This window comes from Anoplopoma fimbria, chromosome 4 (genome assembly GCF_027596085.1).
Source record: "Anoplopoma fimbria isolate UVic2021 breed Golden Eagle Sablefish chromosome 4, Afim_UVic_2022, whole genome shotgun sequence".
Taxonomy (NCBI): Eukaryota; Metazoa; Chordata; class Actinopteri; order Perciformes; family Anoplopomatidae; genus Anoplopoma; species Anoplopoma fimbria.
Genome location: NC_072452.1, coordinates 19181666 through 19207272, shown reverse-complemented (window position 1 = coordinate 19207272; position 25607 = coordinate 19181666). Strand labels below are relative to the sequence as shown.

The 25607-nt window shown below is 40.9% G+C and overlaps 1 protein-coding gene across 2 annotated transcripts in view; it reads left to right on the top strand.

The window, feature by feature from the left end:
* The window catches only part of atp8a1 (ATPase phospholipid transporting 8A1), a 103304-nt gene that overhangs the window by 51176 nt on the left and 26521 nt on the right, over positions 1-25607 (top strand). For both annotated transcript variants that reach the window (XM_054597204.1, XM_054597203.1), the window contains 11 exons: positions 1521-1626; positions 3723-3805; positions 4687-4736; positions 5101-5170; positions 6061-6145; positions 7694-7833; positions 9774-9912; positions 12679-12743; positions 16751-16923; positions 19278-19461; positions 21656-21766. In XM_054597204.1, coding sequence (XP_054453179.1) covers positions 1521-1626; positions 3723-3805; positions 4687-4736; positions 5101-5170; positions 6061-6145; positions 7694-7833; positions 9774-9912; positions 12679-12743; positions 16751-16923; positions 19278-19461; positions 21656-21766 — 1206 coding nt within the window. The remainder of the gene's footprint in view (positions 1-1520; positions 1627-3722; positions 3806-4686; positions 4737-5100; positions 5171-6060; positions 6146-7693; positions 7834-9773; positions 9913-12678; positions 12744-16750; positions 16924-19277; positions 19462-21655; positions 21767-25607) is intronic.

Genomic DNA, 25607 nt, shown 5'->3' with positions numbered 1-25607 from the left:
CAGACCAGATTAGCATGCTGCTAGGAGGCAGAGGGGCTCTCACAGCCACCTGGACTGTAATAGACTCTGTGTACTTTCATTTACAAGAGGCCCTTTGATTTGCCCTCCCCCCTCCTTTCATTTTTTTCCTTTGTTCCCTGTAAAACGTCTCTCATCAGAGTTGCCATGGTCAACAGAAAGCGCAAATTTAACAAAGCCGTGTGTGTACAGAGCTTTATGTTGAGAAGGGAGGAGAACAGCAGATGTTTTTGTGTAATAAGCAGTCAGCAACGCACAGCAGGGCATGTTTTGTTACATCTGCTGTAGTGTCTCTTTGTTACCGTAGGTTCATTGGTTGTTTGTAAGGTTGCTAGATAATATCTTCATCCTATTCTGCTATTGAACTCATTTTTTAACAACCATCCGCCACTTGATAACGATTTACTGTATGATTCAGGCCCGGCGTAGCCCTGAAGGTAGCTGATATCTCTGCCTCACTGACTAGAAGCTGGTGGTCCTGCAGCCTCAGACAGGAGCCTCAGCAGATGCCTGTCCGAGTGTAGCCCTCGGCTTGTTAGTCATACGTTTCCCCTCATTAATGTAGAATGCCCTCAGTTTATAGGGTAGGCCTGATTTCATTAACTAGAAGAAGTTTGTATTGCATGCACATGCACACACCATTAGTGCGGCCGGACCTGACTAGAGAATACTGGTGCCACATATGTGTTTCAGACACAAACAAACCCAAAGTTGTTTTTTTTCACTACTGAACGTCAGAGCAACATATTTGTTACAGAGAAGTGAGGTTTAAGTCATTCATATGAGTTTTGAAATGTTGTTTTTATCGAATTAACAACAAATTCACGAGTGGACAAAAGCCAAATCAGTTATTTAAACAGTTGTGCTTCGTAAAAAGTGAAATATGTTGTTGCCCAATCTGTTAAGCTGTTCTCTCCTTTTCTACTAATAATTAAATATTGATTTCTGGTCAACAATTTGTAGTTGCTATTTTTTCTGGTGCGTATCTCCACCAGCCGTGTGTCCCACCAGCCTGATGGACAACACTAATGATGACATGGCATGTTTAATGGTCATACAGCTTTACATTTCATGCATTTGTGGTTTGGTTCTCTGCAACAGTAAATATAAATGATTGACTGTAAAGAAAGTCAGTATTTAGCTAAACATTGTTTCCAAACAGTTCTTAATGTTTGATTTGTTGCCTACTTGCTGTTCTAGATTGGTTGAACTGAACCGTCCTGATTTAGCAAACATCACGCCATAAGAAAACACAATTCAAATGTTAATGAAGAGAAGTCGACTGTAAACACGGCTACACACTCAACGCAATCAATAACTGTCTGTCGTGGCAGGTTGTGTTTGTCATCTCATCAGAGTGTGTCAAACTGTGCACTCTCTGTCTTTGCTCTCTCTTCCTTCACTGTCATCGGTGTCTTTCTAGTTGTTTTGTTTCTGTTTTGTTGTGACATGTTTTATTAAAGAACATTAAAAGTCAAAGATGCCCTTTCTACTTTCTGTAGCCTACAGCTGCTGTCATCCTGGAGTTCATGACCATGATGGCCATCTGTCACACTGCAGTCCCTGAGCGCATAGATGGAAAAATAACCTACCAGGCTGCATCCCCAGGTAGCTCACACCTTCATCAACACAGCTAGTGGAATACAGATTCTGGATTTACAGTGTGCTGCCCTGGTATTATTCCGTTATATGATGTGTGTGTGTGTACGCATTATAATTTCGGACCTTTTTTATTGCCCAGACTTTGTCTAGTGTCAGGGGGCTCAAAAGAGAAAAACAAAAAACATTAATAATATCAGGATGGCAAACAAGTCATCCTGTGTGATTCTTTAGGAGCTCATGATCATGACTAGATATTTTGGAAGCACATCATCAAAAGGGCTTCTTAAGTCCAAACTTGTACATTTTAGTTTGGGACACTGAACATTACAACGTGTTAGTTGCATCGTTGTTCAGTTACTGTCAGACCGGTTCCAAACTTACCACCCTTTGCCACCTATAGGAAAGGAATATAGTAGCATCAGGCTAGACATTGAGATGTAAAAATGATAGATTCTGCACTTTACCATTGTAGTAACCACTGCAGTGGACATACTCACTAGTCCAGAACTTACTATTTTAACAATAAAGTACAGATACATTTATTATATTAATGATAGCCAGGATAGTTATGAATATATTTAGCAAAAACAATCAAGTTAGGACCCCCACCCTCTGCTAATCGATGGACACAATGACTCACTGTCAGCTTAGTATTCATCCTAATATTTTTAAAAAGCATTGCTCCAAGAAGGAAAACTTTCATTTTGGGCATTGAAAATAGAAAATAAATGTAGCACTCGCAACGCTCATTGTCTTCAGGTGGCAAAAGTATCGACTCTGCAGAAACGCCTACTTTCCTTGCCTGAAGATGGTGCTCAGCATCACAAACTGCTGCAGCTGTTTCTTGCTGCTAGTCGGCACAAGTTGAACTGAAAATGAATTTGCAAGTGCTGCGGGTGATACTGCCTGGACCTGGTTCCAGGTGCTCTCCATCAGCGAGGCTGTGCCCTTAGATATTTAATTTTCCATCTAGTGACCTTTGTGTCTTTGCAACTGGAACAAACCACTACAGCCTCCAGGTAGCAGTATTTCATAAAGACATTTATATAATCATCAGTGCAGAAGAGAGCTAAGAATCCTATTATAAAATAAAATATCCTGTTTACAGAATGCGTGGTGAATGGCCCTCTGTCTATCACATTCACAGCAGTGATGAAACACCCACCAATCAAGAAAACATGCCCTTAAACGTGATTCTTTTTAACTCCACAAAACCACTGCAATTAGATGAAAAGAAAATGAACTACTGAGACTCTAAAAATGTTGTGCCTTTTTGTATTTTTACAAGAATGACTGCAGCTTAAAGCGTTTGCTCAATGGTTTACCCTCTTAGACACAGTGGTTGCCCCTAACAGCACTATGTAAATTGCCTGAAAATAAGGACCATCCTAATGAACTCTGAGCTTAAAGGATCAAAGCCGTGATTCAAATATAAACTAATATGTAGCTCTCATGGGGAAAACATTAATAACACAGAAGCTTATGTTATTGCCAATTTGATTGACAAGCCTTTCGGTTTATTAACAAACACTAAGCTGCAACTAAATGAGAGGTGTTTCCTGATGTTTCAGACTACCAGTTATGTTAGTAGACACAGAAGTAAAACCCTATATTCAGTTCAATATTCAGTTCATAACACATAATGGACACATATGTATTTGCTAAAGGTGTTTCATAATAACTGTATTAGGCAATGCTGATGCTTTTACATCTCACATTTTGCTCTTGATAAAAGAGATGACCTTTTTTTTTGCCTGATTGCTTAAAAACAATCATGGTCCCATGGAGCTTTGGGGTTTGAAGCAAAGCGGGGAGTCGCTGCAGAGAGAAGGGTAGTTAAGTGAACTGTAAAAAACAAGCAGAGAGCTTTTTCTCGCCCTGCAGCATCCTCATGCAAGCTGTAGCATCAGCTACCTGATCCACAGCTCTCAGTCACTGGCCTCGTTGTGAAAATGTGACGATGAACTAGTTTCTACGTACAAAATGTGAACATGGTTTTATAATTAATGTCAGGTTTAAGTTCCAGGTTTTCTTGAGACAGCACTGTTTTTTTTTTATCTGTGTTTATCTGTAACACATTTCTTATTTTTTTTGCTTTCAAGATGAAGGAGCTCTGGTGAGAGCAGCACAAAGCCTTGGCTTTGTGTTTTCTGGTAGAACCCCGGACAGCGTCATTGTGGAAATGGTAAGTTGGACAAGACGTTTTGTGAAAGGCGTGCAAGCTATTGTACTGATGAATGGATCCACTACACTACCACACATTTACTGGTACCCTGCAAGAGTTTTGACCTTTTTTTGTGGTTATTTATCAAAGGAATGGTTAAAAAGTTTGGAAATACGCTCGTTTTCTCTATAAGCGATACATAAGCATATGTAAGGTTAAGTGACAGTGGCATGAGCGGATTCATGCATGTGTACTGTACAGACATGAGTGATGTTGAGCTACTCCTTTAACCACATTGCACATCCCAATTCTATTTTATGAAGTTGTGGTGTCTCTTCAATCTGTAGAAATATATCTTTTGCAGTTACTTCATCATTCATTTTCTTTATTTGGCAGTCCTTGGATTTAACTGCTATAATACCAAAGAGAACTCAGCCTTTATATCCAGAGCTGAGGCAGAGTGTGTCCTCTCTAAAGCCCGGGTCACTCATCCTGTTGTCCCTTTAATTGGCTAACCTGAAGATTGCACTCTAATAGGCGGAGGCAGAAAGGCCAAAACCATTTTCAAATGATGTTTTCCTCTGCTGAGGACATCTTGTCTCCAAGACGTTTGTCCAATTTCTTAACCTTTATTAGGCCTTCTAAAGCTCTCTGCATCTATTTAATCACTCTGTCTTGTGCTTCGAGGTCTCAACAATTAAGGAAGTTAATTGAATTTTACCTTGTTATTCTCCCGCCACCAGCAGCTCAATGCTGGCAACTGATAAACACATTTAAAGTCAAATTAAGGCTGTTTTGAGGAGGGTGGCTTGAGCTACTTAAGATAAGTTGTCTCTCAGAAGACGTCTGGTGGAGATTTGTCATTTTGCAGGACGTTAACAAGTCTGTCTCTTTGGATTTAGCCTGGAACAGAGGAGAAGTACGAACTACTTCATGTGCTGGAGTTTACAAGGTAAGCTACTGATAACAGCATTATTATTTTAATTGGTTATTATGTGTACTGGTTATTATGTTTTGTACTGTAATTTGTTGGTAATAGATATATAATAAGTACATGCATTATTATATTTGCTCTATGAACCTCAATAGCATTGTATTATATTAGAGTTCATCATCTTCCTGTGTCCCTTATGATTTGCACTAATTGGTTGTGTTACCAGGTGTGATGTCTTGTTAAAGCCACCTCTGTGATTTCTACTTTTAGCAGACATATGCTTGTACTTGATAATTTGCTATAGCGACTGTACCACCTTGTAATGTGATTTCTCTCACTTGCTTTCTCTCCTGATTACATTTCTTTCCTTTTTCTCTCACAGCACGAGGAAGAGGATGTCAGTCATCATGCGCACCCCATCTGGGAAGATCCGCCTCTACTGCAAAGGAGCTGTGAGTGTCTGTCTCTCTCCATGGCAACGCATGACAGCTCGTCACCATCATCGCAGCACACACACACAGTGTTGAATGCTCTCCTCCCTTTATTGCCTCTCGCTCTTGTCAGGATATTTCTTTTTCAATGAGCAGCAGCAGCATAAAGCGAGATCGCCATAATTCACATATGTATCTCCGCAAATTACAGGTTAGACAAAGATAATATTTCACAGGAAGGCAGTCCGCTACCAAACCAGCCTCATTCCACAGTCACATAAGTACATTCAGTAGAAAATGATTGGGGAACATGTTTTTCTAAATTATACTATGAGTTAGCCTTGTAAGGCTTTTCTTAACGTTTTTGTTGTTTCAGTTCAAGAGCTTCACAAAGACATGAAAAAACATATATATATAAATACCAAACACATGTTGACATTTTCCTTATTTTTCTCAATGCAGGATTTTTGCTTATGTTTCTTTTTTCCTATTTGTTTTTATTTTCATTTGGCACTATTTTTGTTTTGTGATAATATCGACAAGGATATTTGTTAAATGCACAAAAAAGCTATTGGCAGGATTAGTACTAATGTTTGATTTTAGTTGATGCTAAACTCCTGAATGATTGGGCTTTCTAAGGTTACTGACAAGATAATTTATCCATTACAGGATCCAGATACATTTGTAATAGGTTTATTAATTCCCCTGTAAGTAACTGCTTTTCAAGCGTATGATAACTTCAGTACGAAAAGCTTTTTGGGCGAATCGGAGTAGAAACACAAAGGGCAACAGACAACCGAAAGGGCTGGATTTGTCCTGAGAACACCTTTTTGTGCAGCAGCCCAAGTCCAGGAGGTTCCTTTCTTTCCACTCTGGGTGTCAATAACCAATGCGTGTTTGTTTCCCTTCAGGACACAGTGATCTATGACCGCTTGGCAGACAGCTCTAGGTACAAAGAGATCACATTGAAGCACCTGGAACAGTTTGCCACCGAGGGTGAGTGGACAAACATTGCCCCCTGTCTGCCAATAGAAAAACATCTCTTAGGATGCCTCAAATCTAAGTGCTTGCAGCATTTCTGTCTGGTCATCATCACCACTTGATCATCACAAGCTGCAGCAGAAGAAGTAGTTTTTCTTTCCCTTAGAGCTTATCCTCATGCGTCATTACTTGATGAACAGTCACTTCTTATACGAGTCTGTTGAAGTTTTATTAATCTAACGCAGTGGAGCTGAAAGAAACTGCATCAGAGACTCTCCTTTAAGTTCTGTGTTCATACTGCCCCCTTGTGAGACACCAGCAAAATGATGTCATTTGGAATATTTGATGTGGTCTAAATATAGCTTTAGTGACAGATTGTGAAGATCCTCAGTCACTGTCATTTGGAGAGGCATGAATAAAATATAACATCCTTTATCCTTCTGACAAGAAGAATGACCTATTAATAAAGACATATTTGATCTTTCTTGAATTTAATTTGCATTGAAAGACAGTCTTAATTCTATTCAGATATTTTAACTTCCAACTAAAACCACAATTACTAATATGATACACTCCACAGACATTATATTAATGTTATTAAATCCAGGTATTTATCTGGCTTAGAATACAAGTCATATATATAATCCTAGGTGGGTGGGTAATAAGTCTCCCTCAAAAATAGTATCAAATGCCATATCATTTCAAAATGGCCAGAAATGTAAAGAAAAGCTTAAGGAGGTATTTTTGTAAAGTGTGGTTGTGTGAGGTACTTATCCATAATCAGTGCATTACCTCCAGTCATTGGCTGTGGGCACGCCCCCTCAGAGAAACAGACTAATGTACCAGAACGAGTGCACAGTAATGTACTGCTGTGGACGGACACGTCGGCTAAATTTAAGTTAGCTACCTGAAAAATCCATATAAGTTTTAAGTGTTAAGTTTTGCAGCTGTCCTCTTCCACAGCTATCTCTAACCCTAATGAAAAGCCGTCATTGGAAACTGGCAGGCACTTTAAAATAATTCTTGGCTGGCGATTACCATTACCATCTGTCAGTCAAATTCTTGCCAAAAGAAGAGCGAAAAACATCATTCCCATAAAGAAAAGCATTAATTGTCATTCTTTGTTCTTCTGTCAATGAATAAATACTCTCTAGTTCTGATAAAACTCACCTCCTAGCTAACCTCTTCAGGAGCGGCCATTGTTGTTAATAATGAACAGTAGCCTCTCTGTGTCGTCTCGTACAGACCTAAGCCACGCCTGTAGCTGCCAGTATCTCCTCACATTACGCTGATTGGTTGTTGTTCTGGCTTACCGCTCACAAACGCATTCAAGAATACTGACAAGATGCATTTTCATGTAATATGTGATGCTGCAATTCTTGGATGATCTCATGATATCGTGAGAATCCAGGTCCCGTCCACAGCAGTACATTACTTTGCTCCTGTGCTTGTACTCATGTCTGCCTCTCCAAACTTTGGGCGTGCTGACTGACATCTTCTGTAGGTGATGCACTGACTATGGGCGTTTTGGACCAGGTGTTGATGCTGTTTTTCCTCTTCCAGGGCTTCGCACTCTGTGCTTTGCAGTGGCAGACGTCAGTGAGTCGTCCTATCAGCACTGGCTGGAGATCCACCACAGAGCCTGCACCTCCCTGCAGAACAGATCCCTGAAACTGGAGGAGAGCTATGAGCTGATAGAAAAGGTTTGCATTTTGAAAAAAAAAGATGTTTTTGTGTGGTTTTCGGTTCCTGATGCCACGAGTTCCTGTTATGTTCCCTAAAGTAGTCCTGCCATCACATATTTCATTGTTAAATGTGAGTGAGAGGAAATCTTTCTTTATCTGGTTACATTTACTTAATGTACAAGGTTTCATTCAAAACAGTTTTTTGATAGGCGTCTATTCGTTTGCAGAAAAATCATCCTGGGCATAAACTCAAGGCCTCCTGTGTAACGAATGGGGGTCATTGCAATTGCACCTGGAAAAGTGAAAAAAAGTAACCAAAAAAATGTTTGTGTGAGTGATATTCGTGGTTTCACTAGCAGGTAGATTTGGTTTTCTGTGAGGTTGGTCTGTGTGGAAAGCTAGTCAAACACAGGAAGCCACAGTCGTAAATCAACCACTTGGCGTGTTCTTCATGGCTGCCCAAAACAAATGGAGGCAATAAATCAAGAAATAAACATAAAAGCTTTCGGAGGGAAAAATGTAATGTGCATTGCTTAATGGGCAGAGTGTGGCACCGACGCTGCCAAGGTTTGGGGTTCACTGCTGTTCAAGGCCACCCATGTTAATAAACTACACTCAGCAACGCCACAAGGGGGCACAATGGAGTCGCAGTGAAACTTAAGAGACATTCCAACACTGTGTGAGATCAGTCATCTGTAGTTACTCCTTCATCGCCTCACAAACAAAATGCTCCAGTGTTATTACTTATTGTGTAAGAAAATGTTAAGATGTGATAAACTGCATATTATTCAGCCTTGATAGGAGCTAGTTAGTGATCTTTTATTATTGCGTTCTGAATTTCCTAATCTCATATTACTATAGTGTGTTCCAGAGTGCGTACGTGAAAAGTAAACGGTTCCAGGCTTTGCAGAAACATTTATTCTGAACTTTACTTATTGGTTTAAGCTTGAATTCATTATTTCTGGACGACTTGCACTTCAGCTTAACCAACTGCTCCTAAAGACCATCAGGAGGCCAGTGTTAAATGCAACAGATTAATAGTCTCCTACACTGCAGCCTCATTTTGCAGAGTTATAACTTCTCCTATTCTTAAACATAAGGGGCAGAGTAGGAAAGCACTGAGTCTCCAAAGCGTCTAGTGAATTCAGAGGTTAAAAGACCCTCAGATTATCGCTCTACAATCTACCGGTGTTTGGCTTTTCACTGGTGTTACGGTCCCGCCCTAGCTTGGGGGTTGAAATCCTGATCCAAGAGGTTCTTGTATCACAATCCACAAAGAGTGCCTGGAACAACAGAACAATTCACATGAAACCTGGAAATGAGGACTCATCAGCTGTAGTGATGTTCTTCCCCAGGCACAGGTTTACCATGCTGTGTGGTTAAAAAAAAAAAAAAAAAAAAAAAAAAAAAAAAGAAGTGATTAGAGAGGACGGAGCTACAGATGTATAGGCAGCAGGGCTCAGGTCACAACTTAAAGAGCTTCCCCTGCCTTTCCTCTGCCGCTGGCTCCTGGCTCCAATCAACCTCTGGGTCTGTCAAACCTATGGCCCTGTGATGGTACCATATGAGCTCACAACCAGCTCCTAACTACCACCAAGGTTCCTGGGAAAAATTTCTTGTGGGAGAGATCGTGTCTGCAGATGTACACACACACACACACACACACACACACACACACACACACACACACACACACACACACACTCACACTCACACACACGCACACACGCACACACACACACGCACACAGGCACAGTAACTGATCCAAAACCTCTCAGGCCTGTGGTGGTTTTTCTGGGTGATAAACAAGAGCAGCTGATGAAGGGAAAACCACGTCTGAGTGAGTGACACAATCCTGGCCCACATGTTTCTCTGACACATGACGTTGTAAAGGCCTTCCTCTGTTGGGACCGCCACTTGCTGACTTTTTTTCTGTCTTTTTCTCTTTTCTGGTGTAGAACCTGCAGCTGCTCGGGGCCACAGCGATAGAGGACAAGCTCCAGGATAAAGTTCCTGAGACCATTGAGACTTTAATGAAGGCGGACATCAAGATCTGGATCCTGACAGGGGACAAACAGGAAACAGCCATTAACATTGGTAAGAATCAGGCATGCAAAGTTAGGAGACTTTTTTTAGTCTCTAGTATGCTCCAAAAACATGTCATATAATACAACTTAGCTAAATGATCATTAGACCCCTCCTGCCACCTAAATGCCCTCTTCTTTTAAACCCCACACCTCCAGTCGGTAAAGCAGGCTGAAATTCTCAAATGCTAAACCTAGATTTAGTCCTCGTGATCAGTAAACTGTGCTTCATGTGTAAAATTGGTGGTGTGGCCCTTTAACGTATGGTGCTGCCCCTTTAATGTAAAATCTTTTGCATTAAAGACCGCCTGCACCACCATACTCCCATTAATATTTGTGCACCACAACATGCCCTGCTTGAGCACACTCGGTCTCACACCAAGTGGAAAGTCACTGGTGAACCTGATCTGCGTTGCGATGAATAGCACGCCAGCCTCTTACAGGTACTCGTTCTACACCCAGCAAGACAAACTACTGACAAGCTGAATGCTTCTCTGTCACACATATCAAGCAAAAGCATCTGTCGCAGAATGCCAGATGATGTATGAGCTCACTGCACTGACGTGAAATAAATAACATCGCATATGTACACAAGGCGGCAGCTCTCAGGTATCTGGTTCCTCCAGAGGTTTTTTAGCCTCGCAGATGTTATCAGAGTGGTGAATGAGTGAAAATGTCTGGTCCGCTAGTTTCAGTTCAGTTTCCATAAATTGCTGCTGGTTTTGGAGTTCTTATACTACAAACGGATCTACCATGAATACAGCAAATATTTAAACACGGAGCCCAGAAAAATAGATATGAAAAGTACCTCCGTTTGTGGCTAAACCTACCACTGTGGCCGGACTGAATCAGCCCTTTGTGCCCACCGTGCCCAGATGTGAGGGAGCCCCGCAGAAGCACATGCTCACTAGAAGTATTTTTACAGGACCGCTGTTTAACTATGTTGCTCTGTAAAATCTCTGCTCAATATTGACTTTGTTTTTTTACTATTTTCCTCTCTGAAAGACGATCCCCATTGCCAGGGTTAATTGTGCAGGTTTCGCCACATTTGACTGATGAATTTGGCCCATTACATTTAGGTGTTTCAAGGTGGCCTGAACCACCCAAATGCCACACTTGGCACAGGATTTTGGGCTTAAATGCAGTGGAGGTCACTTATTTTCACAAATTAACAGTATTTAAACACAGCAGATCCGTTAGAGATGAAGCTGTAAAGACTGTCATTGTTTCAGTTTTGATCCTAGTACCTAGTAACGCTCATGACTTAATAAGGTACAGTAAGTGCTGGCCGCCTGAGGAAAGAGCCATGTTTGTTCTGGGACACGCTCCCAGTGCTGTTTGTTGTTTGTTGAGGGGATTTAAAACGTACGCAATGCCAAGGACAGGTCAGAACCAGAATTCAATGAAAGGAAAGTACCTGCTCTTCAGTTTTTGGGGAAATACAAATACACACACTTTGATGAAGGTATTGCAAATAAAAGCACATAAACAATGAGCAAAGACACACAACCCCTTATCTCTCTACAGAAATATACCGTCCCAACTTCTTCACTATTCACCCTCATTATTATCAGGTCCCCATTCTTTCTTCTCCCCAAAATTTAGAGTTCCTTCTGTAGCTAAACATTTTATCTATACTTTTAATGTCGCTCCCGTTGCAACAATTGAGATTACTGTGACTCGAGTGTCCCTGTTACACATTCCTCGAGTCCTGTGGGACCGGTGTTGACTTCCGCCTGAGATGGAGAAAGGCCAGGAATCCAACTTTCTCTGGTGAAATAGAAAAAAGGGCAGTATGGCCGCAGCCAAATGAGCTTAAGGTAAACACATTAAGCGGAAGGGCTGTGGCAGGAACTGAAAAGGGGGGAAGGGAGTGGGGACAGTATTGAGATAGGGAGACATTTTCCTCACATTGGCAAATTTCTGGACGTTTGCACCTTTGCACTTAAGAAAACAATCTGCCAGACCCAGACCCCGACTGTGTTTGGTTTTGACTCTGGAGGTGAAACCCTCTCATTTCCTCATGCAAGGCCCCCTCTGTGTGTACTGTGTGTGCATTATTGTGTTTGACTGTGGCTGTTTTTGTGTGTTTTGTGCATGATACTATCTAAGCTTCACTCACAGAAAATGCCACCCATGTATTCACAAAACATTGGCTTTGTGGTAACCCCCTTAAAGAAACTAAAATCTCTTTCCAGACAGAAGCAAAGTGTTGAAGCCCACAAATATTCGTGTGGTTATGCCACAGATGGCAGCCTTTTCACACTGCCACGGTTTTAAACTGAAGGCTTCGTTCTTGGTCTGTGAGACATTTCTGTTTTCCCCGATGGGAGGCTCCCTCTACCACCTTGCTGGTGACCCTGAGCATCTGTCCCAGCCAAGAGCTGCGGGGAACGCTCCCCAGAGAGCCATGTTTGGTAACTCAGAGTTGTAACTGCCTGTTAAAACAGGAAACTGACAAACTCTAGTAAACCAAACTCATTAGTCATGTCCCGAGACACAGGCTCTGAACTGTAACATTTTAATTGGTGTCCCCTAAACTGTCACCACATATTGTAGTGCCCCTTTATTGTTTTCTTCTTTTATTAAAATGTTTTCTTTTATATATTTTGTGTGTGTAGATAAATTGAAGCTAAAGGGGGTTATTTAATCTAAAGTAAAGTACAATTTGATGTAGTAATATAATTAATTTAAGTGTTTCCTTCCTACCTCCATGCTGACTTTCCAGTCTTTTCAAGTCTTGTAATTACATTTTCTTGTTTTTCTGTTTTTTTTGCAGGACATTCCTGCAAACTACTGACCAAGAACATGGGCATGCTCGTGATCAATGAAGACACTCTTGATGTGAGTTTTTTTTACATTTTGCTTATCCACACAAAACCTTCCTTGCATACAGAACTGAAAAAAAAACTCACCAAAGAGCATAAAGCTCACTATTGCTTCACAAAGTGTTGTACTCAGACCGTTTGTTTTTCTAAGCTGCACACCCTTTTTTTTTATTGGGTTAGTCATTTAATCAATCCTTTTCCAAGGCTAAAAGCAAAGCATGCATGTATCTTCCAGTGTTTTCAGAACAGCAAACTATCATACAAATACATAATAATGAATCGAAAGTAATTCCCAAGTCCTCTTTCTGTTTTTGCTACATTAGCAGCAAAGACTAATAATTAATCAATACAAATAAGAAATGTAATCTATCATTTATTAATGTTTTGACAGATTTTAATTAGAATTTACTTTGAGCAGTTCAGTGGTTTTGATCGCGAGAGAAAAATATGACAATAATCCCCTGATCTCATCACTCAACCCCTGTGAAAAAAGACTGTTTCGAACCTGATAGGTTGAAGCCACAGGGAGCTTTCCACACTCCGAGCCACCACACATCACAAATCTGCCATCTTTAAGACACCCAGCAGAGAAGTCTGTTGACCCCCCGGCAGGAGAGCCTTGTCTGTTGTTTCTGAGATTGAAAAGGGCAAGTCCCTGCACCTCCAGCAGGAGAAAGCTAAGCAGAGGAGGCCACAGATGGAGGAGAAACCCCAACTGGGTTTAGTTTGTCGGACAGGAACGAAGGAATGGTGAGAAGAAGTTGGCGAGGGAGGGGAGAGCAGCGGGGGGGGCCGGGGGGGGGTGATGATGGACGGCCTTCACTCTGTCAACCAGTCGTTAAGCGTGATAAATGGAGTTGAGGTAGAAATTTGGGCTCGGTGCATTCATAAAGCACGAGGACCGGCGCTTTGAAATGTCAGCTCTCATTCCCCTGTGGTTGAACAGATGCTTACATAAGGCAGTTTGTTAGAACGTGAAGGGAGAGACCTCTCCCCCCAGACTGAGGAGCCACAGTGAGCGGAGGTCCGGGCAGCGGGGCTGGTAGCTCTGAGTGCGAAAGAGAGTTACTGGACCATGTCTTCCCTCCTTGCCGTGTTTAGAAATGTTTATCAAAGGGAGGACGAAGTTTTCGACATCCTCTGCACTAAATCTTACTAGAAGTGAAATTCCCAAAGTGAAACCTGGTCTCAAAGGTAGGATTAGGTCATTTTGAGCAGATTTGTGTTCCAGTCGGGGTGTTTAATCATGTCACGAGCTAACAGCGCTTATTTAGCGTTAGTATATTAATCTTTATGAAGTACAGTCACAGATAGATGAGGTCCATTATTTTCATTTTTCTATAGAAAATGTTATTCGTCTGTGTTTTGGTTATTAAAAAACGCTAAAAAACAGATCAGAAAATCGACAATATTAAAGTCCAAGGGAAAGTTTGATTGGAAAAACATGATATATAACGCAAACGCTCACTCAGGTGTCCTCTCCGTGAGCTTCAGGTCATTAAAGTGACAGACAAGCATGCGTCCACACACTTCTAACTGAGGTGGACGGTCCCCTTTGTGGGTGGCTCCCAGTCTAAGACCGATGATGACATTACATCCATACAAACGTCCAGATTCCACATCACGAGTGTCACGTCCTGTTGGCTGTACCACTCAAGGGTCTATATCAACAATAGAGCTCAGTCTTTATGAGAAGCTCTTGTGGATTTTCTGAATGGACAGCACATACCCATTCCAAAGCCAAACACAAGCTAGTCACATAGGCTAAACTGCTCATTATAGCCATAACAAAGAGGCTTTAGGAGGAGACATGTGGCATTAGCGCTAAAATTCCTCGGCGGAAATTAGGGGAGAAATGGCCGCCCTACTTGAGGGAAATTGTAAACTTTTCTTATCGCGCTGTGTGATGAAGAGGTTGGGCCCCAAACAAAGTGAATTCTTTCTCATGCATACAGTATACTGGCTTATACAAAGCACACACACACACACACACACACACACACACACACACACACACACACACACACACATACACATACATGCACTCACACTGAGATGTCATCTAAAATCACTCTGTTAACTGAGATGGAGAGGATTTTTTTTTGCTTTTGGGTTGAATACAGACATCACAACCTGACCTGTGCTTCTCTCTGACACACACACACACACACACACACACACACACACACACACACACACACACACACACACACACACACACACACACACACACACACACGCCTGCCTGCCCGCCCACTGCTCACCATCTCATGCTGTGTTACAGACCCCATCAGGGATGGTTAAGTCCTCGCAGCTGCTTTCTGCTTCCATCCTCTTGCTCAGTTTCTCTCCTCTGTTAATCCATCATCTCCTTCTCTGCGTGTCTCTCACTCTCCTCCTCTCGCTTTGTGAAACGTAAAGCCCCTTTCTCCAAATATTTCCTTTAAGCTGGGGTTTCAGAGTTTTGTTATGCCAAGCGAACGCTGCCTGGTCCCCCTGGTACAATCTGACTGCTCTGACATCTCTGACCTCAACACCAGGCTGGACCCCTCCCTGCGTCAGTGCTGCTAAAGGCTACCATTTTTTAATGATTACAGCTGTTTGCAAGCATCTGCGTGACACATTATGTTTGATACCTTGCATTGTGTCATTGCTTTGTATCTGCCAAGTGAAGTCTTACTTCCATTTAACTGTTTGCACCTGTACAACTCTACCACAGCACCATTAAGGACATCATGTTATTGCAAGAACTTCTATGCCAGGTTTTTTGTAGTAGTCCTATAGTTTTTAACCTTTTTTTAAATTGAAAATATACATGTATTACATCTACCTCATAAAATGGTTACACACAGAAATTGGTTTCATTTAGTGATGGCTTCACCATCTGTGGGGAAGATGATTGAATGATTAATACAATGATGATCTCACCCCTCCATCCATCCAGTCCACATGTCCCTGTACCAGGACAGTAAATCCTCTTGTCAGTCTCACATTTAAGGCTTTTCATCATCACTCAACATCATAGCTGTATATGCTGTACAAGCAAACAGGATCCATTCTCAGAATTCGTCTATTTTATCGAGGTCTGAGTGTTATAAGCATGGGAATCATAATAAATATCTAAAATATAAAGAGCAGCTGCTCTGCAGCAGTTTGGGATTGCAAGAAGATTTGAAGAAGAGACTAGATGGACATTAACAGTCTTAATATGAATGCCACTGGTGCCTTAATGCATTCATTTTCATTGTTAGACTTGAAAAAATGCATCATACAAACGGAGAGGAAGACTTTTCTTGTATGTCCTGACTACAGTTTATTAAATATTAAATCGTATAGAAGATAACAGGAGGGGGATCTTACTGTAGTTCAATATCAATCACTCTTGTTCTCCATGCATCTCATCCCTTAGATTAGTAAATCATCATATGCAAATTTAAAAGAGTTACAACTAACAAAATCATTCAAGTAAAGTTTCTTTATTTTCTCAAAACGTATCATAAAAACTTCTTAACCCAGACATTTCTTTGGAGCAGAAAAAGATGTAAAGAAGTAAAATAACATATGCAATTATTTCTGTAATGATCTATTAACATGTTGCTAATGAAGCACAGGATATCTTTTATTTTTATATATATATATATATATTTGTTTTCTTATACTCAATCATTTGTGTTCTGTCATCCGTAAAACCTCACTTCACAAACATTATGAATCTGTTTTTCATAGATTTTTATGTGCCAATAATTAATTAAGCCTGGATAACAGATGGTATTATTACAATAAATGTATGATTATTTATTTTTTTAACAAATTGACAAATGCTTTTTACATATATATTAAAAGAAAATCTATATAAATGAATTAATCATAATCAGCTTGCACAGTAAATTCTTGAAACCAATCCAGCAGGACAAAACTAGCTAACATTGTCTAATAATAGTGCATAACACCATAGGCTTGAGATTATAATGACTAATTACACTAATTAAACTAACGTTCAAGACTTGTTTTTCCTTCACACAGAGAACAAGGGAAACGCTCAGCCACCACTGTGGAATGCTGGGAGATGCCCTCTACAAGGAGAACGACTTTGCTCTCATTATTGACGGGAAGACTCTCAAGTACGCCCTCACATTCGGAGTGCGACAGTACTTCCTGGACCTCGCCCTGTCCTGTAAAGCTGTCATATGCTGCAGGTAAGATTTACTCCTGAAACAATAAAATGAACCAGAGATAATAAATTCCCCGGACCAAAATGAAAGACGATGTTCTTACTGCCAAGACTTTATGTACCGAATCTGTTTCTGCTCTTGAAAAAAACTGCACAAAATGTGTTTGAATACTTTACAGTACAGCACGAAACCCTGAAGGTTTAGTCATTTTCAAGTATCCACTTTTCTGCAGCAGATCAAAACATAGAGATGGAATAGAAATTCTTAAATTTGACACTTTTTACGATGCAATAAACTTGTGTATTTTGTCAGACCAATAGCCCCAAACCAAAAGATGATTTTACAACATTATAAAACAGAGAAAAGAAGCAAATCCTCACAAATGAGAAGCTGAAATTGAGTAATGTTTTGTTTTTTTTACCTAAAAATGACTTAAATTGAATTAGAATGGTGGTGGTGGAACTGAAGTGTTATGTGTTTGCCACAAAAGTCATCGGGTATTTTATGGCAGCGGTTCAAAAAGCGTGATAGTTATAAATTTAAATGGCAACTTTCAACGTTATGCAGGTACACTGTTGACCTGCTCAGGCCACATAAATAATAGGAAGTACTTAAGTACTCAAGCAACCATGACGAGGTCTGGGGCCAGAAATCAGCACCATGTTTTCAGAACAACAGCAACCTTATAACTCTGCGGATTACGTAAAACCTTATTTTTTTCTTTCCGTCACCACTACCTGCCTTTTCCTTGAGCACACTCTTCGGGCACTAAGAGAAACCAGGAGATGAATGAGGCCTCTTAAACCACGGAGAACATAAACATTAACAATTTCACAGCTTAAGACAGACATGCAGTTTACGACATCATCTCTGGAGACTTTCTGTGCTGCACACAACCCCTGGTACACTAAGAAGAAGCTCCTGTGTCAGAGGCTACAGGCTTTGCTGTCAGTGAGGGCATAAAGTAAAGTTTGAAGTCTCGTAAAGGAAGAGTTATATGATGTGTCACAACCATCACCTATTGATTGGCTTTATTTAATAGACCCGGTAAGAAAGCTCTTACAGGGTCTCTTCTGGAGGAGGGAGAAAAGGCAGTGGACAGGGGGAATGCATCTCACAGAATACAACAAATAGTCTTTATAGTGCGAGGGCCCAGTTCCCCATGTTGTCCTTGTCACTGCCAACTTAACTGTTTGAACATATCTTTAAAGTTTTCCTATTTTATTTGAATAAACAAAGTAGATTTTACCAGCATTAAAGTGCAAATTTAATGTCAAAGTGAAAAAAAGATCTCTACAAAGTTACCTGAATGAATTATGAATTATAAAAATGCTAAATAAATGCACAAATGTTCACTCCCCGTATCACGACAAACCACTGTCTCCACTGTTGCAGTTGATTGGTTTTAGGAGTCACATAATTAGTTCAATGGAGATCAACCGTGTGTAGTCGAGGGTTTGCAATTGACTGTAGTGTAAATACACCTGTATGCCGCAGGTACGACTTCAGGTGGGTCAGTATGGTGACATAAAACAAAGAAACATTTCAAGCAACTCGGCCAAATGGGGATTTAAAAGTACTTGTCAAGGGTTGGATACAAAAAACGTCACTGAATATCCTTTTGAGTAGTGTTAAATCAGAGAACGGGACATCTGTCAAGCTGCCGAGAGCTGGCTGTCCCCAAAAAGTGAGTAGCAGACCAGTGATGGAGGTCATCCTGACTAATGACAACTGTGAAGGAGTTACAAGCTTCACAGGCTGAGATTGGAGACTTTGCATACAACAACAGCTGCTTGGGTGCTTCACTAGTTCTCATTTGCCTCGTCCAACCAGCAGGAGTTAGTCAGCAGCAACAGTGACACAATCCCTCACTGGCTTCCCACCATCAAACAATGCTTATTATGTGACACCCCAGTCAAGTCAGAAGCACTGCAAGCCATTTCTACCCTTTGTCACCAAGGCACCTGCTCTTCTGTAATTATTAAAGAAATATTCAGCACAAAATACCCCTATGTTTATTTTTAGGGTGTTCACACAGTCTGCATGCCTCAGCCTACTATTCTACAAAGTTAAGGGAGAGCGTTGGGTTTTGCCAAGTGCTGATCTCAAGAATAGATATTATTTTATGCACACCCAAATTATACTGCCCAATACTGGGAAAAAAGGAAATAGAATTTCCTGGACAAGACGTTTTTGACTGATATGTAACCTAGCGTCGGCTCTCCATTATAATTCATATGTCTTGCTTTGTCCTGTGCACTGCATACTGTAGAACCAATTTGACCATGACTGGCACATTAATTGCACTTTCTGATGCACACAAACCAATTTCTAGTCACCCGTTGTGTAACATTCCCTGTGCTTATTCTTCCTTTTAGAGTATCTCCTCTTCAGAAGTCAGAGGTGGTGGAGATGGTAAAGAAACAAGTGAAGGTGATCACGCTGGCCATCGGCGACGGTGCTAACGACGTGGGAATGATCCAGACGGCTCACGTCGGTGTGGGAATCTCAGGCAACGAGGGTCTGCAAGCAGCAAACTCCTCCGACTACTCTATTGCCCAGGTGAGCACAGTGGCCTAAACCGAGTGAGAGAAACACAACATATTGATTTAAGTACGTTCAACTTTGTTCTCATGTTGCACAGAGTACAAGGAAATGCAGCTGTTTCCTCATTAGTATTTGGGGATGGAAGACATAAGTATACAAATATATTTATGACATAAGTAGGACCTTTTCCAGTTATTAATGATTTAATATGCAGACATTTGCTTTAACTGTATGAAGTAGCTTTGACAGCTTTGTGTAACTTTGCCTTGATGCTGTTGCTTCTGTCAAAAAAATGATGTCAATGCACCTCAGTCACACAGTTTGATTGATTATAACTGTTAATAATATTCAGTCAAGATTTAAGACAATCTTCAGAACTTATTTAAAATCAAAAACTGTAAAATGAAAACCTTAGGAAAGTTATTTTCACTTTTTTCAAAAATACTCCCACACTTACACCTACATACCTAAGCTTGAGTACGTACATCAAATGAAAACCCTTCAACGAGAAGGCAAGATGTGACACTTTTTCAGTGTTAAAACATGCTTTGACCTTGATTTTAAAAAAGATGTCTGCTTTTAAGCTGCAGGTGCATGTCACTAATTTGGCAGCTATGCACTGACATTCATGCCCGTTTCTATCCTCTAAAAGTCAGCTTCCACAAAGTGTCTATCCTGTCATTGTCATCTCAAGTGTTACATGTGTAAGGGATAGCTTGGCAAATTGTTCAGAATAACAATAGCTCATATGTCTGCTAGGGCATTAGCTTATACAGTGGAGTAGTAACACCTGTAAAACAGGCACCTGGTGACACCTAACACCCAACCTAACTGTACAGAAACAGATCGCGGCAAAATGCTACTTAATTACATTCTTATATCCAAGTAAACCAGTTTGTCTGAAACTCTGCATCGATATCAGACACCCGTAGGCAACAAAAGCCATGGAGTTCCTGTATCATGGCTCCGTTTCTACACCGCACGCCGCTCAGTACATCGTGTTTCTATTACAGCCACAGGGCTTGAGAGTATGTGAAACCAAGAGTTGACTAAAACACAGTACGCTCTCTGTGCTTCAGTGTGCAATTACCATTCAAGAGAATCGGGTCGGTCTTAAGTGCCCCCTTCAATCTGCATGACACGCAAAAGTGTATGTCTTTCAAAGACAGGTGGCCTCTTATAATCCATTTAAGTTTTGTCCCAGCATCAAATTGAATTAAAACTCCGGACTTCCACTGGTGTTTTCCATATATTGGCGTAACGGAACATTAACCGTAGTTTGCAAACTGAAATCAATCCTTGGAAGTTATTTAACTTGCTTTGCTATTCCTTTACTTATATATTAATGTTCTGGAGTATCAGATGAGCTCCTTGCTGCTGTTGATTATAAGTGAGTACGTTTCTAAGATTTAATACTTGAAAGCTTATCTTAAGTTATCTGTTGAAGCGGAGAGTGAAGAGGCTTTAGGGCCGAGGCACCTCTGCTCTCCATCTGTCATCAGCTCAGGTTTTGTGTTAACTGATGTTGGATCGACCATCTGAGGGGTCAGACAAGCTGGGGGCCGCCACTGTGCTGTCATTTAACCAAAGAATACTGTGGTAATGCTGACAGACGAGAAGGCCTTCAAATAAACAACATTGTGTTTGCTCAAAAATCATCCTACCTCATACTCTGGTTTCGGAGACATTCAAAGAACGTTTTTTTTTCTTTGTTAGATGGCAATATAATGCTGTATAGATTGTGAGCTTTTTCTTAGTCATTCACTGGCAACTAAGATGAAACACTCAAAGTTCTGCTCCAATGTAAGCATGATTGTCAGCCAACAATTGCACTGAAGTTGCAAGTTCTCCACGGCCCCTAAATGGTATTGTAATTATAAAGCCATTTAACTATTACGCTGAGCCTTTGGAGTCCAATACCCCCATGTGAACTCCTCCATTTTCAGCAACCCAAAGTGTGATCTTACAATCTTTTACTCGACATTTCTGGAATGTGTCAGTGAGAGTCTTTGGCCACAAAGTCTCATCAGTCCTCTCTGCTGTGGGATGAGAAAACCCTGCTGCTGTCTTTAATCTTGAAGTTCCTGTAAGTGCTTCAGTGTTCAAGCACTGATCTCTGATTAAGAGGAACCATTAGACAGTGAACTGTACACAGACCTTTGCCTTTCATTCATCTTGTCGTTTTTTTCCTCCATTTCCTCCCACACAGTTCAAATACTTGAAGAATCTGCTACTCGTCCACGGAGCCTGGAATTACAACCGTGTAGCCAAGTGTATCCTGTACTGCTTCTACAAGAATATTGTCCTCTACATCATTGAGGTAAGGAGCTCTCAAGGCTGAGAAGCACGCAATGAATCTCATCTGAATGCAGAGCATTGAGATTTTTTTCCACATGGCATGATTAGGTGTAAAGGCAAAGATTCCTTGTTAGAGTTTCCATGTTTGTATTTCTGTTGACTGGACCTTCACATTACCTGCCAGTTGGTGCTGCTCCTGGGCGAATAGTTTGAGTTTTGACGTACCTAGACAGACTATACACAAACAAACAGGCACACTCACAGACACAGACACACACAGACACACACACACACACACACACACACACACACACACACACACACACACACACACACACACACACACACTCGGTAATGAAGGGAAAACTACACCAAATTAACTGGATGTCTGCCTTTTAGAAACCCATGCCAGTGTTAGGATCCTTAGAGTATTAAACCACTTGGATCATCTGAATAATTCTGAAGCCATCTCATTAGCAATTCTGACCATTTATTTTTTCTGCCCTGGGATTATTAAGATATTCACTTCACATTTTGGTAAAAGCAGATGCAGACGGATATGTAATTCCTATTAACAAGCGGGTAATAATACATTATTATCACAGCATTTCTTATTGGAATATTCAGAATCCCTTTGTTTAATTGTTTTATAGTGTTACGGTTGAACGAAATCCTCAAGGTTTAAAAAAACTATATGTTGTCAAGTGTTCTCATGTTGCAGATCTCATGATTTGACATTAAACAACAGGACCACTATAGTAGAATTTTGTCAAGATAAAGTTAAGATGATGAATTAAAGCATTGCATTTTTGATCCGCCTTGTGAATATTAACGTTTTACTGTATTGATGATAAAGAAATATCCGTACGAGTGTCTGTTCATAGCCACCCAGCTCCACTGTATTTTTATATCAATGGATAACGGTTCGGAAGTTTCACACGTATGTTGCTCCCAACATCGGTCTACTGGTTTGCGGTAGGTTTGATGGCATTTGACACACACCAGACCCAGTACTGATTGCAAGTTCAGAGCTATAACGAAGAATGACCAGACAGGTTAAGTGCTTCCTATCAGCAGCAGCTTTATCATTGGGAGTGCTCCGATGTTTTGATCTACCGGCCGTGCACTTGTCTGACAGAAGCGAAAACTTTTGTTTCTGCATCTTTGCATCAAAAAGTCTAAATCAGAAATCAGCACTGCGTTTGACCGAAACTACACATCAGGAAGTTTTAATATAGGTACACTGCTGTACTGTATGTTATATAATACTCTTGTGTGCTCATAGGAATATAATATGCTCTCATGAAAAGTTAAATGCAGTGTATTTCCTCCAGTACTTAGTTTGTAAATAATGTAGGAACTTTATCGACAACAACGTAGAGATTCTCTTTGCTTTTACCAAACAGAAAAAAAAATAAAACAAGACAAGTTAGGACATGCATAAATAACAGAACATGAGAGAGACCAGAACAAAAGAAAAATAAATTACTCAGGCATTTGAAAAAGTCCCCCCCCCCCCCTCTATACTTATGTTGCTTGAGGGGGCCCAGTAGCCTTAGAGAGCAAGTGATTTACACACTTCCTCTGCATCTGCGCTGGGAAAAGGGGACAATTTGGAGAGTGCTCCCTGGCCCTGCTATGTGGTAAAAAAGGATCAGATAGGTTTTTAAAATATCATCACCACATAACCTATCATGGAAATATGAGCACTCGAAAATTCTCTTCTGTTCATCCTCTTTCTGTGACACTTGACCTCTGATCTCATTTCAGTTTATATACCATGGAGAATCAGTAGACTACCTTTTACATTCCAGCCTGTCTGCTTCTGGCTTATTGTGACCTGAAGTTAAAGAGGGCAGGCGGTCTCTATCCAGGTTAGAACGGCAGTTATAGGAACTGAAACAGTTTGATCATGCTACCCTTTTCCAGATAAGGTAAAATACCAGCTGCAGAAGCAGATCCAAAGTTTTATTCAATTGCAGCTAATTTAATTTTCTGTCAGCAAAAACATTACATCAGATCTTTTCATTTTCATCCCTGTTTTTGAATCCTAATGCATATATTACATCAATCCAAGCCTGTGCAAACTCCTCTTTTATTCTCATTATTACTCTTTGCCCTTCATTTGAACCGTAACTTGATCTTTAAGCTACAATCACATCAATACCTATTCAAAATCCCTCTAAACATTTTTTTATCCTTTTTTTTTTGTGTATGACCCACCACAGCTACTCTTTGAAACACACCAGGTCCCTTTTCAAAGCATTTATTGTCCTACAATTGTAACATAGCATCTATAGTTCTGTCTGCAGGGCGAGCCTTTTCTCCAGCACACCTTTTGTTGCTCTCTGAAAACATAACTCCCCCTCCCCCCCCGTGCTACGCTCCTTCAGGGGATCCAAGTAGATAATAGGACATTTTCTTCACTTTGTAGGCTGCTTCAATATTTCAAATGTCCCTGTTTTGTAAGACCCTGACATCTAACACAGCAGCAACCCCCGGGGTAGGAGTAAAAGCCGCATTTGTTGCGCTAATAGGTTTACTTTTGAGCTTGCATGTTTTTCTCGTCGACTCCCGGGCTACCTTGCAAGAAGAGAACCAAGGATGTCGACGGGGCAACATTGTCTGATACAGTTTGTGTTAGAATTGAAATACCAGGACTGGGAGACTCTGTGTTTAAGCCTCTTTTCGTCTCCCTCTCTTTCCACTGGGTCTTTGGATCTTTTTAAGAGACATAGAGTAGGAGGGTGAAGGATTCTACCACTATTGTGAAAGACGTGAATACGAGCTCAACTTAGTCTGAGCCTCTTGGAACAGTTGTAGGATCATTCAGGATTTTCTGTGATTCTCTGAGGGTTAATTGTGAGTCAGAAAGTAAGGCTGTCTCTCCAGTGGATGATTGACTGACAGCTGGAACGGCTTCACAGTGTTTCCTTTGGCTTTCCTCATGCTGTTGATTATGGTTTGCATTCCTATTCCCTAATCAGTTAGAGAACAGTTTAACCATTGATCATGCTTGAAACATGTCTATCTAATCGTAAAAGGCTGTTATAAATACAAAAACATTTATTAAAAATGCTGCCCAGTGCATGACGAACTTTAAGCATATCTCCTATTTGCATCTTTGCTACAAATTACACCGTTAACTAAAAAACAGGAGTGAAAAGAACTGAATTCAGACACATCCAAGCTCAGAGACCTTTCCAAAGGAAGCCATAGCAACTTCATTCAAATGACCCATCCAGCTGGCCACTCGTGTTTGATTGACACTCTGCCAGGGTGCTACAGAGGGGGCTGATGGACAAGTGGCATTTATGAGGCAATTACATGAAAGCTCATTCAGTGCGGCCCAGTGTAGTTAGAGGCGGCTCAGAGTTGCAGAGCAAAGCTTTGCCGACCATTGCGCGCTGAATGAAACCACAAAGGACGTGCCCGGCATTGTAAGGCTGCCTGTGTTTGTAGCTCCACATATTTCCAGCATATTTATCAGCTCCTTCTTTATGTCCCTCTTCATTCTTTGCTTGCTTTGTGTATGAATTCTATTAGCAGTCCCGCAGTACTAAGCTTAAGGGTATCAGGACTCACATTGTTGAGGACAAATGTCATGCTCCCCCCACCCCTCCAACTCCATAGCCACTTCTAGACCAGGCCTGCAGAGCTGTGGAGCCGCCTTGGAATCAGTGATTTTTGATTTGCTTATGAATATGCAAGAAGTCTTCTTATCGGCTAGCCGCCGCCCAATCCCCCTTTTCTCAACTGCCGCTACCCTCCATTACTGTTTTTCATGATGTGCAGTCGGGGAGAGAGGCCAGCCACACCCCTCCGCTGAGTGGCACTCAATGAGGAGAAGAAAGGGGGAAGAA